General features: G+C 36.0%; 1 protein-coding gene across 6 annotated transcripts in view; it reads right to left on the bottom strand.

Moving 5' to 3' along the window:
- LOC105475640 (sorting nexin 13) overlaps positions 1 to 18,814 on the bottom strand; it is a 469,096-nt gene that overhangs the window by 277,239 nt on the left and 173,043 nt on the right. For 2 of the 6 annotated variants that reach the window (XM_071094915.1, XM_071094914.1), the window contains one exon: positions 14,002 to 14,144. The exons of the other annotated variants lie outside the window; for them this stretch is intronic. In XM_071094915.1, coding sequence (XP_070951016.1) covers positions 14,104 to 14,144 — 41 coding nt within the window. In that variant the 3' untranslated portion in view covers positions 14,002 to 14,103. Of the gene's footprint in view, positions 1 to 14,001; positions 14,145 to 18,814 lie in introns of those variants that run through there. 6 annotated transcript variants of the gene reach the window in all.

Here is an 18,814-nt window from a genome sequence, read left to right on the forward strand (position 1 = left end):
CACTTCCATGGCCAGTGGCAAAACAGACATTTACCATGGCTTTCAATCACATTGGGGTCCAGAGATGGACTACAGTGTTCATCTGAACTAGGAGTCATGAGTCCCGGGACAGGGGTATGATAGGGAAACAGATCGTATTCCTGCCTATCTAGCATGTGGAGCTGGTGGAGCCTCCTCACCCCGTTGCAGAGACCTCACTGCATTTCTTTAGGAGCTCCTCCCAGCCACCTTTGTCAGGGCTGGTGCTTGCACTCACCACGGGGTATTCGTGGGCAAGCCAGGGGCTCCAGTTCTGCTCAACTGTGTCCCCCATGGAATAGGAACCTAAGGGCACTGGGAACCCCTGTCCAGACCTCTACTTGCAACAACAGAGAATATCTCACAGTAAATGAAGATCAGGTACAGATCCATCTGCTTGAGTCAAAGCTGCCTCTTAAAAGCACTATCTAGTGGCCTCTAAGTGAAATCATACAGCCCAATATAAAGCCCGCTGACAGAAGTGCACAGGGCTATAGAAGCAAATCCAAAGAATTCTACGCAACATACTCTGCAGTCACACTCCCCTAGGGAGAGGGGAAAGGGAAAGAAATATATAGGGAAAGAAAAAAAATCAATATTCGTATGAAAATAATTATAAAAATTAGAAGTATTAGCATCGCCAGATGAGAGTAAAATAGCACAAGAATTCTGGCACTATGAAATATCAAGATAGGATAAAACCTTCCATATCAATATTAACTTTGAATGTAGATGGTCTCAACACCCCACTTAAAAGGCACAGAGTGGGAAGTTGGATTAAAAAACAAACAACAACAACAAAAAGACCCAACCACCTGCTGTCTTCAAGAGCTCATCTCACATGTAATGAAACCCATAGACTCAAATTCAAGGGTTGGAGAAAGATCATGCAAATGGAAAACAAAAAAGAGCAAGAGTAGCTATTCTTATATTGGACAAAACAGACGTTAAACTAACAAAAGTAAAAAAGGACAAAGAATGGCATTACAAAACCACAATGAGATACCATCTCACACCAATTAGAGCAGCTATTATTAAGATGTCAAAAAATAACAGATGCTAGTGAAGTTGCAGAGAAAAGGGAACGCAATATGTTGTTGGTGGGAAGGTAAATTACTTCAGCCACTGTGGAAAGCAGTTCGGAGGTTTCTCAAACACCTAAAAATAGAACTACCGTTCAACCAAGCAATCCCATTACTGGGTATCTACCTAAAGGTAAATAAATTGTTCTATTAAAAAGACACCTGCATTCACATATTTATCACAGCACTGTTCACAATAGCAAAGACATGGAATCAACCTAGGAGCTCATCAATGGTGGATTCAATAAAGAAAATGTAGTACGTATACACCATGGAACACTAGTCATAAAAAAATAAATAAAATTATGTCCTTTGCAGCATACAGATGCAGCTGAAGACCAATATCCTAAGCAAAATAACACTGAAACAGAATATCAAATACTAGATGTTCTCACTTACATGTGGGAGCTAAACATTGGGTACACATGGATATAAAGCTGGGAACAACAGACACTGGGGCCTATTAGAAGGGGGATGTAGGGGGTGCTTTATGGTTTGGCTCTGTGTCCCACCCAAATCTCATGTCGAATTGTAATCCCCATGTGCTGAAGGAGGGACTTGGTGGGAAGTGAATAGATCATGGGGGTGGACTTCCCCTTGCTGTTCTTTTGATAGAGTTCTCACAAGATCTGTTGGTTTAAAAGTGTGGCACTTCCCTGACTTGCTCTCTCACTCTCCTGCCTCCATGTAACACGTGCCTTGCTTCCCCTTCACCTTCCACCATCACTGTAAGTTTCCTGAGGTCTCCTCAACCAAGTGGAACTGTGAGTCCATTAAACCTCTTTTCTTCATAAATTATCCAGTCTCAGGTAGTTCTTTATAGCAGGGTGAGAATCGACAGGGGTACAAGGATTGAAAAACTATCTCTTGTGCACTATGTTCACTATCTAGGTGACAGAATCATTCATACCACAAACCTCAACATCATGTGATACACACTTCTAACACTATTGCATATGTACCCCTGGATCTAAATGAAAGTTGAAATTTTAAAAAAGTAAAAACCAAAATGAAGGGAAACAATTATATAAATAAAAATAAAAATAAATGGGTCAGAAAGTTGGGGGAAAAGAGAATTTAAAACATGTGGTTAAATTGACCAAAATTAAACAACTTTATTATAAGGGTTTTAAAATTTGTATGAGGTTGTTGAGCCTTAATATCAAAAATATACTAATGCAAAATTTGACTTTCTCTTTTGAAGATTTTTATGTATTTTTAGTAATAGTAAAAAAAAAGTGTTCATTTTTTAGTAAACTGCAATAGATGGTGGGCGGGAGGAGAGAAGGAGAGAAATTCTGTTTGCCTCATGTTGTATGGAAAACTGAATCTCCTCTCTGTCAAAGACTAAGATATTTTTGCTTTTTGAAATCTTTTAATTATCACTTTGGCTAATGAATATTATTTTATAGCAACCTGTAATCTTATTTTGATAAAGTATTTTAAAACTTTCCTATTTTGATAAAGTGTTTTAAGCCTTTAACATGTCTGATAGTCTTCCCAACATCAAATTTCAAAATCCCCAAATTAAGCTTTTTGAACTCAAACTAGCTTTGGGGTGTTACAGAGAGCTCCTGAAACATCCAAAAGAGAGAAAAATAAACAACCTGATTAGATATGTTAAGGAGGTTCGTGAAAAGGAGGAACGACTGACAGGTACTCTGAAATACGGGCCTGTGCTGATTATTCAACAGGATGAGGTAAGAATTTCAAAACATCCCATGAACAAAACTGGACTCACGGAACTGCTAACCTAACGTCAAGCAGAACAAGAATTAAGTACGTGAGATTGAACTGATGGAGGACTAAAATAACATTACGACTTTTTAGGTCTCCCACTCATCTGACTTATAATTACGAAAAATTAACCCTAAAAACTAAAGCTGGACAACTTGATAAAATTTTGGGAAAAATCACCACATTAACTTATATATAAACAGCCTTCATGCCTACTGATGTATGGACTATTCAGAAAGTTCATGATTCAAACCCAATTTAGAAAAATCCATCCAATTGTCACTGCCTACCCACTCCAACTGAAAATGCTTTAGAGACTCTAGAAAAATAAGCTTATAGAAGACTCCAGACATTAATCTTGGTTTTTCTTTTTTCGTCATAGAAAGGTCTCTTGTTGAAGATCTGTTTGTCTACACCATATATAGATGCCTAGCTTTCAGGCCCATCAGCAATGCCATCTCTTGAAATGAGACACAACTGTTGAACTGAGCTGATCTATCCTCTCAGGACTCAGGATTGAGTCAAGAAGATATGGGTGACTTGTTCCCATCTATGGGTATATTTTCTTCCCCTTTGCCAATCTCTTATCTCACAACCTCTACCCCAAATCTCTCCATAGCTACCAATCCTACTTTAATATGTGAAACTTTCTGAAAATAAAGTTTCAAATGAGGAACTAAAGGAAACCAAAAATATTTCACCCCAAAATATACTTCTTTGACACATTTTGAGAGGACTATTCAGAGGGCCTACAGACAGAAATAGTCCTGCAAAGCTGCCTTTTGTGGAGGAGATTTGCATCTGTAGAGAAAAATCTACATTAGTGAAATAAATAGCCAGTCTTTCTCTGACAACGCCTCCCCTCCAGTCTGGATCTAGGAAAGACATTTATTCTTTCTGGGAGCTGCTACTAGTGAGATTGCATGTACATAACATGATCACCCTTGCTAGCCATGCCTTTCCCCTCCTCTCCCTCTCATAATCTGTTTTACCACACTCCAAGCCCCTATTCTTTCTATAACCTCAAGAAGGGATAAAGGTGTCAACCATCTAAGCCCTTTGCGTGTTCATATTTTGTATGAATCCCATGCACACATGTGTATGTTAATAAATTTGGGATCCCTTTCTTTTCTCATGTTAATCTGCCTTTTGACAGTTGATTTTCAGCAAACCTTCAGAGGGCAAAAGGGAAAAATTGGGGGAGTTTTAAACGTTGCATTTGTTTAAAAGAAATCTTCTGGCCTGGCACAGTGACTCACGCCTGCAATGCCAGAGTTTTGGGAGGCTGAGGCAGGAGGATTGCTTGAAGCCAGGAGTCCAAGACCAGCCTGGGCAACAAAGTGAGACCCTGTCTCAACAACAACAACAAAATTTTCAATTAGCCAGGTGTGGTGGTGCACACCTATAGTCCTAGCTACTCAGGAGGCTGAGGCAGGAGGATCCCTGGAGCCCAGGAGTTTGAGGCTTCAGTGAGCTGTGATCATGCCACTGTACTCCAGCCTGGGTGACAGAGTGAGACTCTGTTTCAAAAAATATATATAATTATTATAAAAATAAAATAAAATAAATAAGAATCCCATATCTGTAGCCCACATCAGCTAAAGTGAACTAGCCTATACTTGCCAGACCTTCTTTTATTGAGGCTCTAACAGTATTTCTGCAGTTATCATCTAATACTATTACACAATTACAACACATTTGACTAAAGTCCAAATACCAGACTCTTTTTGTCTTATCTTGCATGTTTCTGAGCCCAGATACCATCATCAACGATATGTCCACAGATATGAATATAGAGAAAGAATCAACATGTCAATTCCAAATTAACCAAGACATTGTTTTCTCCAATAAAATTTGGACTAAAGTGTTTCTTTCTCTCCCATATGTTCATCTCCAAGTTTTTGCCAGAAAACAATTTATTTTTTGTCTATTCACAAAATGGAGAAAAGGTGATGCTACCAGGTGTATGACAGGATTTTTAGAGTATGACAGAAAAAAATCTAAATAAATGTATCATCTTCTATTTAATTTAATAGTTTTAAGGGTAACCAATAATGTGGTGAAAGACGGCAAAATTCAGTTGCCTAATAAGTATAACGAAAACCAAATGAACACGTATTCTGTGTGATAAGGTCTTATACTTATGTAATAGGTTTAAGGATAAAAAGCAACGGAAGGGCTGATTTTTAAAAACATACTGACAATGTAAGATTTGTCAATGTTTGAAACTCTAAAAATTAATGGGGAAATGTATTCCTTTTCCTAAAATTGTTCCTTGTGCAAAAGATAAAGCTACAGCTATGATTAGTTGGCAACATAGGTTAAGAGCAGCTTTTAAAAAGTGGCAACAGATGTTTTGGCAATTCACTATATTATTCCTTGACAATTAATTGCTAAGAAGTATAGTGAGAAACTGAACAAATCAACAGATGGTTTTAGTACTATTTATAGTGAGAGTAACCCCCTGAATGATAGATTATTTTGTAAATGTTTGATGACATAAAGAAGAGTTTGTATACATTATGCTACAAAAGGAAATAAGTTGACCCTCCAAAGGAAATTATTTGACTTTTTTGGTTTAGTATTTGATACCATTATTAAATACTACGATTTTTTAGTCTATCAAATAAAATATTAAGGAAATTAAAATATTGTGAAGTTACATGAATCCCTTTCAAATAATAACCTCTTTCATTTGAAGGTTAAATGAAATCCTTCTTTAGGGAGAAGAAAAAGATTATTAAAGTAAAAGAAAGCTTAATGAAAGTTTATAGATAAGTTTACGTAATTTTAAAGTAGGCTTGTCCAGAGAATTTTCAGTTTCCATTCCTGCAGCAATTAGAAAATGACTGGTTTAAACTAATGAACTAAATATATACACTCTCAATAGGAAGCTGTTATAATTCTCATATAGACATTCAATGGTCTATATGATTTTTACAATACAATTTTCTGTGATTTACCCGTTTTTAAAAAAGAAATGGAACATGTTAGCCATCATTTTCAGGAAGAATTAACTGAACTAAAAATTGACTTTGAGAGGAAAGCATAAATTAACTAGTGTAACTATAAAAGGCTTACATCCACTAAGACTCTTATTTTTTTGCAGACCGAAACTAATTACTTATTTATAGCTTTCCAATTACATATATGGTTGAAAAAGTTTTCACTCGAAAAGAGAAATTACCATAAAATATCAAAGCAATTATGCATATGAACAGAAGAAATGGGAGACTATTTTTTAGTTTTACAACAAAATTTTATTAAATTAACATACACATAAAATGCTGGAATATCATTGTTGTATTAATAAGATTGTTTATTAAAGATCCCATGTTATTATCACACTTTAAAAAATTTTTGTGAAGCATAATGATATGAGCAACCTAAGGCACTGAAAGATGTGTTTTGAAATTATTTGTCTTTGGGTTGCCTGTTGTTTTTCAGTCTCACTCCAATATTATGGCCAGAAGTCTGTGCCATACAACTTCTCTATTGTTGCTTGCGCTTCCATTACCTTTTCCAGTCCATCTTCTATTCTCCATTACTTATGTAAGGCTAGGATCTTCAAGGTCTTCTTTTTTCACTCGTAACTACATTAGTATGTTTCTCTAACTGATAAATACATTTAAAAAAAATACAACCAGTACTCCATGATCACATCTAAAACTATAAGTTACTCAGGTCAAGTTTGAGAATTGAGTTAGCTATTCAAGTCTTTTGTAACATTATAGATTTACTTTGTATGCTTGCTATTAATATACTTGTTATTGAAATAGATATAATCTCGCACTATAATTGTGGATTTGTCTTATATCATTTCTTGTCTACTTATTATCATTAATTTGGCTTTATATATTTTGAAGCTGAAGTCATATTATTAGATATATACCTGAAACTTGTACAATTTCTTGTTGTACTGATCCTTTTATAATTATGAAGCATCCCCCTCTATGTCAAGAAACACTTTTCCTAAAGTCTACCTTATCTGATATTAGCATACCTGTTGTTTTGTTGGTTAAAATTTGCATGATTTTTTTATCCATTTATTTTCATTATTTCTCTTTATATGTAAGGAGTAGCTCTTAAATGTATTTGTATATGTTTTATTTTTTAAATTGAGCCTCACAATTATTGATTTTGAATTCCATTTCTATTTAATATAACATATGTATTTGGGTTTGAGTCTACTATATTACTTTTTTCAATTTGGTCCACCTGTTTTATATTACCTTTTCTTCATTTTTGCCTTTCTCTGCATTAGTCAATTATGTTTAGCGTTTCATTACTGCCCTTTGCTAGCTTTATTTATATATATATATAAAACTTTACACTGCTTTTACTGGATATTAGGGATTATAACATGCATCATTGGCTTTTATCATTTCCCAGACAGTTCAGGAATCTTACAACACTGTAACTGCATTCTTCACTTTCCTGCCTTTTGTGTTATAATTATCATGTATTTTAACTCTTCATATTTTAAATTTCATAAAACATTCTTTACATTGTAAATATTTACATTTGCCCATTTATTTACCCTTTCCATCTTTCTTGTACTTCAATGCTTTATCCTGAATCATTTTCCTTCTTTCTGAAGTTCGCTTTCGATTTTCCTTTTTTATTTTACTTTATTTTATTTCATTTCATTTTATTTACTTATTAGAGACAGAGTCCTGCTCTCTCACCCAGGCTGAAGTGCAGAGGCACGATCTCAGCTCACTGCAACCTCCATTTCCCAGATTCAAACGATCCTCCCACCTCAGGCTCCCGAGTAGCTGGGACTACAGGTGTGCATCACCACAACCAGCTAACTGTTGTATCTGTTTGTTTTTTGTAGAGACAGGGTTTCGCCATGTTGTCCAGGCTTATCTGAAACTCCTGGGCTCAAGTGATCCATTCACCTCAACCTCCAAAGTTCTGGGATTACGGGCGTGAGCCACCATGCCCGGCAGATTTTTTGTTTTGTTTTTTAATGTGAGTCTAGTGAAAGTAGCAAATTGTATTTGTTTTTATCTATGAATATCTTTATTGTCTTCATTTTTGAAGGACCTATTTATTGGATGTATAATTCTAAGTTGGTGGCCATTTTCTTTGAGGACTCTAAAGGTGTCATTTCATTGCCTTCTGGTTCTGTCGTTTCTGTGGAGAATTCAGCTGTCTTATTGTTACTCCTGTCTATTTGTTACGTATTTTTTCTTTTGATTTCTCTGAATATTTTCTCGTAGTCTTTGTTTTTTAACAGTTGCAGTAGGATGTGCTGAGGTGTGATTTCTTTGTATTTTTCCTACTTGGGGTTTATAAAGCTTTTTCAATATGTGGATTGATAACTTTTATCTGTTTCAGAGAATTCTCACCCAGTATCATTTCCAATATTTCTTTTGTCTCATTCTATTCTACATTTTGGAGACTACTGTTACACATGGTAGACCACTTTGCTGTCATGTACTTTCTAGTTTTTTCATCTCTGTCCGTGTATTTTCTCCTGATTTATCTTTCTATCCAATAATCCTCCTGAGATTCCCAATCTGCTGTTAAACTCATCTATAGAGTTATTTTTCAGCATGTGAATTTTCATTTTATTATTTTTTTGCAAAGGTTTGATTTTGGTGAAATTCTCCATCTTACCTATTTTATTAAAATAATACTTATAGTTATGTTACAGTCTATGTAGGAAAATTCCAATAACTAAATCACTTATGGGTTGGTTTCATATATATATATATATATATATATATATATATATATATATATATGTCATTTGTTTCTCTTTTCTTGCACAATAAAATAAAGAATTGAATGATAGACTCTAGAAGTAACTTGAATCTCTGGCTGATGTTATATTCCCCCAGAAAGGATTTAGTTTATCTTTTGAGGGTGGGTGGGATAGGCAGTTATGGTACAGACAGATGTACCATATCATAATAAATGATCATAACAAAATGTGGGCTTTAACTGTATCAAAACCAGGTTTCAGTCTTTATAAAGGCTGGCATTTTTCCAATTTTCCCTCTCTCCTAGGCTCTAGCCCTTTCTGGCATCGTTACTGGAAATGTGGGTGTTTCCAGTGTCACTCTATCTTGATGGGCCTTGAAACCTCACTTTTATTTCCCTACCCTTGTGAGACAGCTCTAAGCTCTACTCAGTTTCCAGCTTCTTAGCAGCAGCTGTTTGCTTCTTAGCTTCTTGGTTTGGTTTCACAAATCAACTAATGTTTTTGAAGGAAAAGTACACACCTTCTCTTTTCCCTTCTCTCTGGGATCATGGTGCCAGTTTCTGATTGCTTTGGTAGTAGGTCAATGTCTTCAAACTAGTGTTCATTTGTTTTAGCTAGCATTTCTAGATGTACTCAGTGGACAATGTGGGGTGGCTTCAATAAACTACTGTTGGCAGAAATCAAACGTAGTGCTGTGGCTTTAGCTTCAGGGTGGACTTATCCCTTCTCTACCCTATCTATCTCTAATAATATTTGCTTTATATATCTGGGTGAACAAATGTTGGGTACGTATATATTTAAAATTATAATATCTTCTTGCTGAATTGACCCTTTTATCATCATATAATGACTTTGTCTCAGAGTTTTTGTTATCTATTTTGATATCTATTTTATCTGATCTAAGTATAGCTACTCCTGCTCTTTTTTTATTTCCGTGTGCATGGAATATCTTTTTTTACCCCTTTCTTTTCAGTCTGTGTCTTTATAGGTGAAGTGTGTTTCCTGTAGGCAACAGATCACTGTGTCTTGTTTTTTTAATCTATTCAGTTACTCTGTGGTTTGGAAAGTTGGGTCATTTTTCACTCAGTGTTATTATTGATAAGGACTCACTCCTGCCATTTTGTTATTTGTTTTCTGGTTGTTTTGTGGTCTTCTCTTCCTTCCTCCTTTCCTTCCTGTCCTCCTTTTAGTGAAGGTGATTTTCTATAGTGATATGATTTAGTTTCCTGCTGTTTACTGTTATTATAGAACATGGAAGTGGAAAGTGGTGAATCCTATTTGTTTCAGTCTCCCAACATTTTCTGATTCTCTCAATAGGGCCCCACACTTTCTTAAGCAACTTAACTGCCTTTAGCTATAATTTCAGAATGGAAGTGAAATCCTTAGTGGAGCAATATGAACTAGCGCTATGTGTCCCCCTTTTCCTTTTGAATGGAATTCAGTGGTCTCTGCCAATGCCTTTGCCTCTCTTTGAGGATCATATAAATTTAGGCTGACATTTTTCTGAAAATTAACAATCTCTAAATAAGTGGATATCCATAAAAACTGAAAATCCTTAATTGGGCCTGAATTCAGTTATTCTAACATTCATGTCTGTGTGAAGGGTGATGAAGTTGAGAGTTCTCACCCCAAGTCTTGATGGTAACATTCAAAGGAAAACCTTAAGAATTCTTTCAGCATAAGCAGTGGTTTTTATTCACTTTTTATTTTTTTATTCAGCTGTGGTGTCCACATGTGAGTGCCAACATGAAAAGGTTCTCTTAAGTTCATTTGACAAAGTTCTTTGGCCGGAAAGGAGGACATGCTTAGCACTATTAATGTCAATTTATGCTTTTTCTACATTTTCTCTCTTTGTTTTTTCTCTGTCACTATGTTCATGTGATAATGGGTTAGTTAGTAAATAACACTGTTAAAAGCATATGATCAAATATATAGTTGGACTTCTAACACTAACTCTTCAAAAACTGAGAACCATTTCCCTCACTCCCTCCTGACCCCAGTGCCCAGAAATTTCCATCAGGCTCAGCAAAAAAAGCAAAGAAAACAGATACTGCATGCAATGGGTTAGGAGAACTCGTGAGCCAACGTGGTCTCTTGGGAACACACAAAAGGGAAAAATTTTTAATAAATGATTGGTATTTTTATGCTTTTTAAAGAAAGTTTAGTTTTCACTTTTATCAAGGTCTCCAATTACATGGGTGGAGGTGGTAACAAGCAGAATAGTTATGTGTGAAACCCCTTCAAAGTAAAAATGTGTTTTGCTTATTTATGGATATCCTGGGAATTTTAATATTTTCTAGAGGGAGGAATACACCTCTAAAAAAAGAAGATGAATTCATACAAAGAGTGGGAATAGGAAGTTATATGTGGTGGGAAAAGTGTCAAATATACATTTTTACATTTCAATGTCCTACCATTTAGCATAAAAGGTTTTTGTCTGTTTGTCCAAGATGTTTTCTTAATCCCTACTAAGAGTTAATCCACTTAATCATGAATAAAAATGATTTACTGTTTCTCATTTATGCAGATCAAGTTGAGCATTTCTCTTGAAAATCAACTAATATTTTTAGGATATGTCTGAAAACAAAATTTCTTCCACCTAATTCCTTTTTTGGAACAACCTACCTCTTCTTCCCAGTTAGAATAAAGAATTTCAGTCTCATGTAGACATCCCCCATCATAAAAGCAGAAAATAGTTCACAGAAATTCGTGAAGATAGGAAAAATGATTATGAGGATCCAAAGTTTGACTTTCAAAAATTCTAGGATTTCTGTCAGTGAACATTTACTGGGTATGTTCCCAGTGTATGCTTACTACAAAGTACCATGAAGTGGAGAGAATAGCTTGTAAGTTGATTCTTGCCCTAGTAGAATTTTAGATTTGCAAGAAAGCTCACTGACAAAGAACTAATATTCTGTCCTTCTACATATAAAAAAAGACTTAAAATTTATAAACTCTAAAACATCACTGAGGACCTGTGTAGAATCATGCTAGAAAGCACTAATAAAAATTTTTTGACCATAATATTTCCACCACTGCTAAAAATTTACAATAGAAATTAATGATTTACTTTAACCCTTTTAAAAAAGATTAGTCTGGCAGTACAGGGAGGGAAAGAGTAATGATACAAATGTCAACGAAAATTTTGTGATCTGTTGATTTGAGATATGTATTCTAAGACTGGGATTGTTTTTATGCTTCATGTAAAATGGTGCTGTTATGAAACAGTAGAGAATGAAGACCAAGCTGGCTTATTTCCTTTAACAATGAAGTATTTTCTTCCTAAAACATGGCAGTCCCAAAGATATTGATAGCAAGTCTACAGTATATCATGTATTGATTGTACTGTCCCACTTATGTAAAATTGTATAAGACTATCTCTAAACGTACATAGGCTCAGAGTCATATAATATCTGGGATTATGTTCTGGTGGAAAGGTTTGGAACAATTCTACTTAACACTTCATATTTTTCCTGATTGTTTAAGTTGCTTCAAAAAGGACAAATTATTTTTACCAATGTAGTCAAAGCATGTATCAGATCCCCCTACATGAAAATATTGCTTCTCCGGCCACTGTTGTGGTCCTAGACTTGAAGCAAGGCACTCTGAGCTCCACAGAAAATGACCAGGGTTCAGCTTCTTGCATACAGCAGCCCATTGCTCACTAAGTTCCCTGGTTAACACTGCCTATTCACAGAAACCCACCAGTTATCACCAGATTCCATGCTCTTATCCTTCCCTGCTGATAAAAATCACCATACTATGATATTCAGTTTTTGACTCCGTGTGTCTGGGGTGGAGCATAGACATTTGCATTTCAACAGGATCATCAGGTGATGCTGAAACATAATAAACTTTCAAAGCATATGGACTCAGCATATCCCAGTAAATGTTCTCTGCAATGGAACAGAGCTTTCTGTGCCCTACACATCAGTTTGCCTCATCAAAGTCTTAGTAACCAATGAATAGCTTCAGAATCCTGAAACTACACCTCAATGGAATAGTGAACCAGAATCATGTCAGAATAATCTTTCATAGAAGCCAGGCATGACCATTAAGAAATGGCTCCCTCCCTGGCAGATCTAAGACTATAAGGCTCTTTTAAAAGCTACTACAGGTTCTCTCTCTAGCATCATGTTTTAAGACCATGGTGTTCTAAGATCTTACAATATGAGAACATCATGGTCAAGAATCTAGGCTTTGACTTTCACCACACTTATTCAACATCATACTGGAAGTCCTAGACAGAGCAATTAGGCAAGAGAAAGAAAGAAAGGCCATCTAAATCAGAAAAGAGGAAGTCAAACTATATGTCAACGATATAATCTTATACCTCAAAAACCCCAAAAGACTCTTAGTTTTGATAAATGAATTCAGAAAGGTCTCAGATTACAAAATCAACATACATAAATCAGTAGCCCTGCTATACACCAATAACAACCAAGCTGAAAATCAAATCAAGAACTCAGTTCCATTTACAATAGCTGCAAAAAAGCAAAACAAGGCCAGGCGCAGTGGTTCATGTCTGTAATCCCAGCGCTTTGGGAGGCCGAGGCAGGCGGATCACAAGGTCAGAAGATCGAGACCATCCTGGCTAACACAGTGAAACCCCAGTCTCTACTAAAAATACAAAAAATTAGCCAGGCGTGGTGGCGGGCACCTGTAGTCCCAGCTACTCGGGAGGCTGAGGCAGGAGAATGACATGAACCCGGGAGGTGGAGCTTGCAGTGAGCCGAGATTGTGCCACTGCACTCCAGCCTGGGTGACAGAGCGAGACTCCACCTAAAACAAGAAAAAAAAAGCAAAACAAAAACAAAGAACCCCTAGGAATATACTTAAGCAAGGAGGTGAAAGATCTCTACAAGGAGAACTACAAAACACTGATGAAAGAAATCACAGATGACACAACAAATGGAAAAATTCTATGCTCATGGATTGGAATAATTAACATTGTAAAAATGACCATATAGTCCAAAGCAATTTACAAATTCAATGTAATTCCTCTCAAAATATCAAAATCATTTTTCACAGAATTAGAAAAAAAAACTCTAAAATGTATGTGGAACCATATGATAGCCTGAATAGCCAAAGCAATCCTAAGCAAAAATAACCAATCCGAAAGCATCACATTACCTGACTTGAAATTATGCTACAAAGCTGTAGCAACCAAGACAGTATGGTACTGGCATAAAAGTACACACACAGACCAATGGAACAGAACTGCAAACCCAAAAATAAGGCCAAATCCTACAACCAACTTATCTTTGACAAAGCAGCCAAAAAAAAAAAAAAAAAAAACTGGGGAAAGAACACCCTATTCAATAAATGGTGCTGGGAAAATTGGATAGCCACATGCAGAAGAATGAAACTGGATCCCTATCTCTCACCATATGCAGAAATTAACTCAAGATGGATTAAAGACGTAAATGTAACACTTAAAGACATAAACATTCTAGAAAGAGCAGTGTAGAGGTTCACGTGTAGTGGTTCACAACTATAATCCCAGCACTCTGGCAGGCCAAGGTGGGAGGACAGCTTGAGCTCAGGAGTTCAAGTCCTGAAGTGTGGATGACACAGGGAGGCCCTTGTTTCTACAAGAAAAAAAACAAAATTATTATTATTTTGTTTAAGTTACCTGGGTGTCGTGGCACATGCCTGTAGTCCCAGCTACTTGGGTGAGAGGTGGAAGGATTGCTTGAGTCCGGGAAGTTGAAGCTGCAGTGAGCCACGAAGACCCCACTGCACTCCAGCCTGGGTGATAGAGAGGGACCCTGTCTCACAAACAAACAAACAAAAAAGAATTCTAGAAGAAAATCTAGGAAAAACTCTTCTGGACATTGGCCTAGGCAAACAATTTATGACTAAGACTGCCAAAACAAATGCAACAGAAACAAAAATAAATAAATGGGACTTAATTAAACTAAAAGCCTTCTGCACAGCCAAAGAAATAAACAACATAGTAAATAGCCAACTGACAGAATAGGAGAAAATATTTGCAAACTATACATCTAACAAAGGACTAATATCCAGAATCTACAAGGAACTTAAAGAAATCAGCAAGAAAAAAACCCAAACAATCCCATTTAAAAACTGGGCAAAAAACATGAAAAGACATTTCTCAAAAGACATATAAAGAGCCAACAAATATGAAAACATGCTCAACATCACTAATCATCAGAGAGATGCAAGTTAAAAACATAATGAGATACCATGTTACCTTAGTCAGAATGCCCATTATTGAAAAATCAAAAAATAACAGATGTTGGTGCCGATGTGGTAAAAAGGGATCACTTACACACCATTGGTGGGAATGTAAATTAGTATAACCTCTATGGACAACAGTATGGAGATTTCTCAAAGAACTAAAAGGTAGATCTACCATTTGATCCAGTAATCCAACTACTGAGTATCTACCCAAAGGAAAAGAGGTCATTATACCAAAAAGACACCTGTATGCATATATTTATTACAGCACAATTCATAGTTGCAAAGATATGGAATCAACCTGAGTGCCTAACAACTGATAAGTGGACAAAGAAAATGTGGCATATACATTCCATGGAATACTACTCAGCTATAAAAATGAATGAAGTAATGTATTTTGCATCAACTTGGATGAAACTGGAGGCCATTACCCTAAGTGAAGTAACTCAGGAACATAAAACCAAATACTTCATGTTCTCACTTATAAGCTAGAGCTAAGCTATGGGTATGCTAAGGCATACATACACAGTGTTATAATGGACACTGGAGACTCAAAAGGGAGGAAGGTGGGAGCAGAGTGAGGGACAACAAAATCACCTGTTGGGTAAAATGTACACTATTCAGGTGATGGGTAGATTAAAATCCGAGACTTTACCACTATACAATTCATCCATGTAACCAAAAACCACTTGTACCCTAAAGCTACTGAAACTTTTAAAATAATAAAAAGGAAAGAGAAGCAGGAGAAGACAGTGAGTGAAGGAGCCAAGGTTCCATCCAAAAATTAAAATAAAAGCCCAGATATTAAAAGTTTTTGTAAAAAGAGCAATCCAGGTTTTGGAGTTGACAAACCACTTTTGAATCCTAGCCATGGTGGCCTTCAGCAAGCCTCGGTTACTTTATTAAGTAGAAAGAATATTTACTTCATAAACTTTTTAAAGTTTTCATTTTCAATAACTGTATTGAGATATAATTCACACAGTATAAAATGCACACATTTAAAGAATACAGCTCAATGGTTTTTAGGACAGATATACTGGAGATACTGCAAGTTGAGTTCCTGACCACCGCAATAAAGCAAGTATCATAATAAAGCGAGTCACACAAACTTTTTGGTTTCCCAGTGCATATGAAAGTTACATTTACACTATACTGTAGCCTATTAAGTGTGCAATAGCATTATGTTTAAAAAGATGTACAAAACTTAATTTAAAAATACTTTTTTGCTAAAAAGAAGCTAACAGTTATCCGAACCTTTAACAAGTTGTAATCTTTTTGCTGGTAGAAGGTCTTACCTCCAATGTAGATGACTGCTGACTGATCATGTTGGTATTTTCTGAAGGCTGGGATGTCTGTGGCAGTTTCTCAAAATAAGACAACAATAAAGTTTGTCATATTGATTGAGCCTTCCTTTCACAAAAAGTTTTTCTGTAGCATGTAATGTGGTTAATTTGCTGATAATGTTTGACCCACAGTAGAACTTCTTTCAAAGTTGGAGTCAATCCTCTCCAACCCTGGTGTTGCTTTATCAACTAAGTTTATGTAATACCCTAAAGCATTTATCACTTCAACAATATTCATGGCATCATCCCCAGTAGATTCCATTTCCATAAATCACTTTCTTTGCTCATCCATAAGAAGCAACTCCTTATCCAGTCAAGTTTGAGCACGAGATTATAGCAATTCAGTCACATTTTCAGGCTCCACTTCCAATTCTCGTTCTTTTGCTATTTCCACCACATCTGCAGTGAAGTCTTGAACACCTCAAAGTTATCCATGAGAGTTGGAATCAAATTCTTCTAAACTACTCTGAATGCTGATATTTTGAGCTCCTCCCATGAAACATGAATATTTGTCATGGCATTTAGAGTGATTAATCCTTTCCAGAAAGTTTTCAATTTACTTTGCCCAGATTTGTCAAAGAAACCACTATCTATGGCAGCTACAGCCTTATGAAATGCATTTTTTAAATAATAAGACTTGAAAATAAAAATGACTTCTTGATCCATGAGCTGCAGAATTGATGTTTTACCTAGAGGCATGAAAACACATTAATCTTCTTGTACATCCCCATCAGAGCTCTTGGGTGACCAGGCCCGTTGCCAATGAGCAATAATATTTCTAAAGAAATCTCTTTTTCTGAGTAGCAGTTCTCAATAGTGGGTTTAAAATATTCCAATAAATTATGCTATAAACATATACTGTCATTCAGCCTTTGTTGTTCCATTTCTAGAGCACAGGCAAATTGACTTAGCATAATTCTTAAGGGCTTTAGGATTTTCAGAATAGTAAGTTAGCATTGGCTGCAACTTAAAGTCACCAGCTACAGTAGCCCCTAACAAGAGAATCAGCCTGTCCCTTGACACTTTCAAGCCAGGTATTGACTTTTCCTCTTCAGCTATCAGAGTCTAACTAGCATCTTCTTCCATTAGAAGGCTGTTTCATCTACACTGAAAATCTGTTGTTTAGTGTAGATGCTTTCAACAGTGATCTTAGCTAGATCTTCTGGAGAACTTGCTGTAGCTTCTGTATCAGCACTTGCTCCTTCACCTTGTACTTTTATGTTACGGAGATGGCTTCTTTCCTTAAACCTTCTGAGCCAACCTCCGTTAGCTTCAAACTTTTCTTCTGCAGCTGCCTCCTCTCAGCCTTCATAGAATTGAAGAGAGGTATAGTCTTACTCAGGATAAGGCTTTAGCTTAAGGGAATATTTTGGCTGGTTTGATCATCTATTCAGACCATTCAAACTTTCTCCATATGAGCAATAAGGCTATTTCACTTTCTTACCATCTGTGTGTTCACTGGAGTATCAATTTTAATTTCTTTCACAATTTTTTCCTCTGCATTCAGAATTTGGCTAACTGGTGCAAGAGGCCTAGTTATAGCCCTGTCTTAGGTTTTTGACATGCCTTTCTCACTAAGCTTCATTTCTAGCTTTTGATTTAAAGTGAGGGTTGTGTGACTTTTTCACTTGAACACTTAGAAGTCATTGTTGGGTTAGTAAATGGCTTAATTTCAATATTGTGTGCATGAGGAGAGGGAAAGAGATGGAAGAATGGCTGGTTGGTGGAACAGGCAGAACATATGCAACATTTATCAATTAATTTGGCTGTCTTATAATGATACAGTTCATGGCATTCCAAAACAACTGCAACTGTAACATGAAAGATCACTGATCACAGATGACCAAAACAGATATAATAACAATAATGTCCTCACATTTCAATACCAACATTGAATGTAAATGGCCTAAATGCTCCACTTAAAAGATACAGAACTGCAGAATGGATAAGAACTCACCAAGCAACTATCTGCTGCCTTTAGGAGACTCACCTAACACGTAAAGATGCAAATAAAGGGGTGGAAAAAGGCATTTCATGCAAATGGACACCAAAAGCGAGCTGGGGTAGCTATTCTTATATCAGACAAAACAAACTTAAAAGCAACAGCAGTTAAAAGAGACAAAGAGGGACATTATATAATAGTAAAAGGCCTTGTCTAACAGGAAAATATCACAATCCTAAATATATATGCACCTAACACTGGAGCTCCCAGATGTATAAAACAATTACTAATAGACCTAAGAATAAGATAGCAACACAATAATAGTTGGGTACTTCAATACCCCACTGACAGCAGGAGACAGGTCATTAAGACAGAAAGTCAAAGAAACAATGGATTTAAACTACACCTTGGAACAAATGGACTTAACAGATATATACAGAACATGTCATCCAACAATGACAGAATACACATTCTATTCAACAGTGCATGGAACTTTCTCTAAGATAGACTGTAGAACAGCCATAAAATGAGCCTCAATAAATTAAGAAAACTAAAATTATATTAAGCACTCTCTCAGACCACAGTGGAATAAAACTGGAAATCAACTCCAAAAGGAACCTTCAAAACCATGCAAATACATGGAAATTAAATAACCTGCTCCTGAATGAGCATTGGGTCAAAAACGAAATCAAGATGGAAATTTAAAAATTCTTCAAACTGAATGACAATAATGACACAACCTATTGAAACCTCTGGGATTTAGCAAAGGTGG

The sequence above is a fragment of the Macaca nemestrina genome, chromosome 4 (genome assembly GCF_043159975.1).
Source record: "Macaca nemestrina isolate mMacNem1 chromosome 4, mMacNem.hap1, whole genome shotgun sequence".
In the NCBI taxonomy this organism is placed as follows: domain Eukaryota; kingdom Metazoa; phylum Chordata; class Mammalia; order Primates; family Cercopithecidae; genus Macaca; species Macaca nemestrina.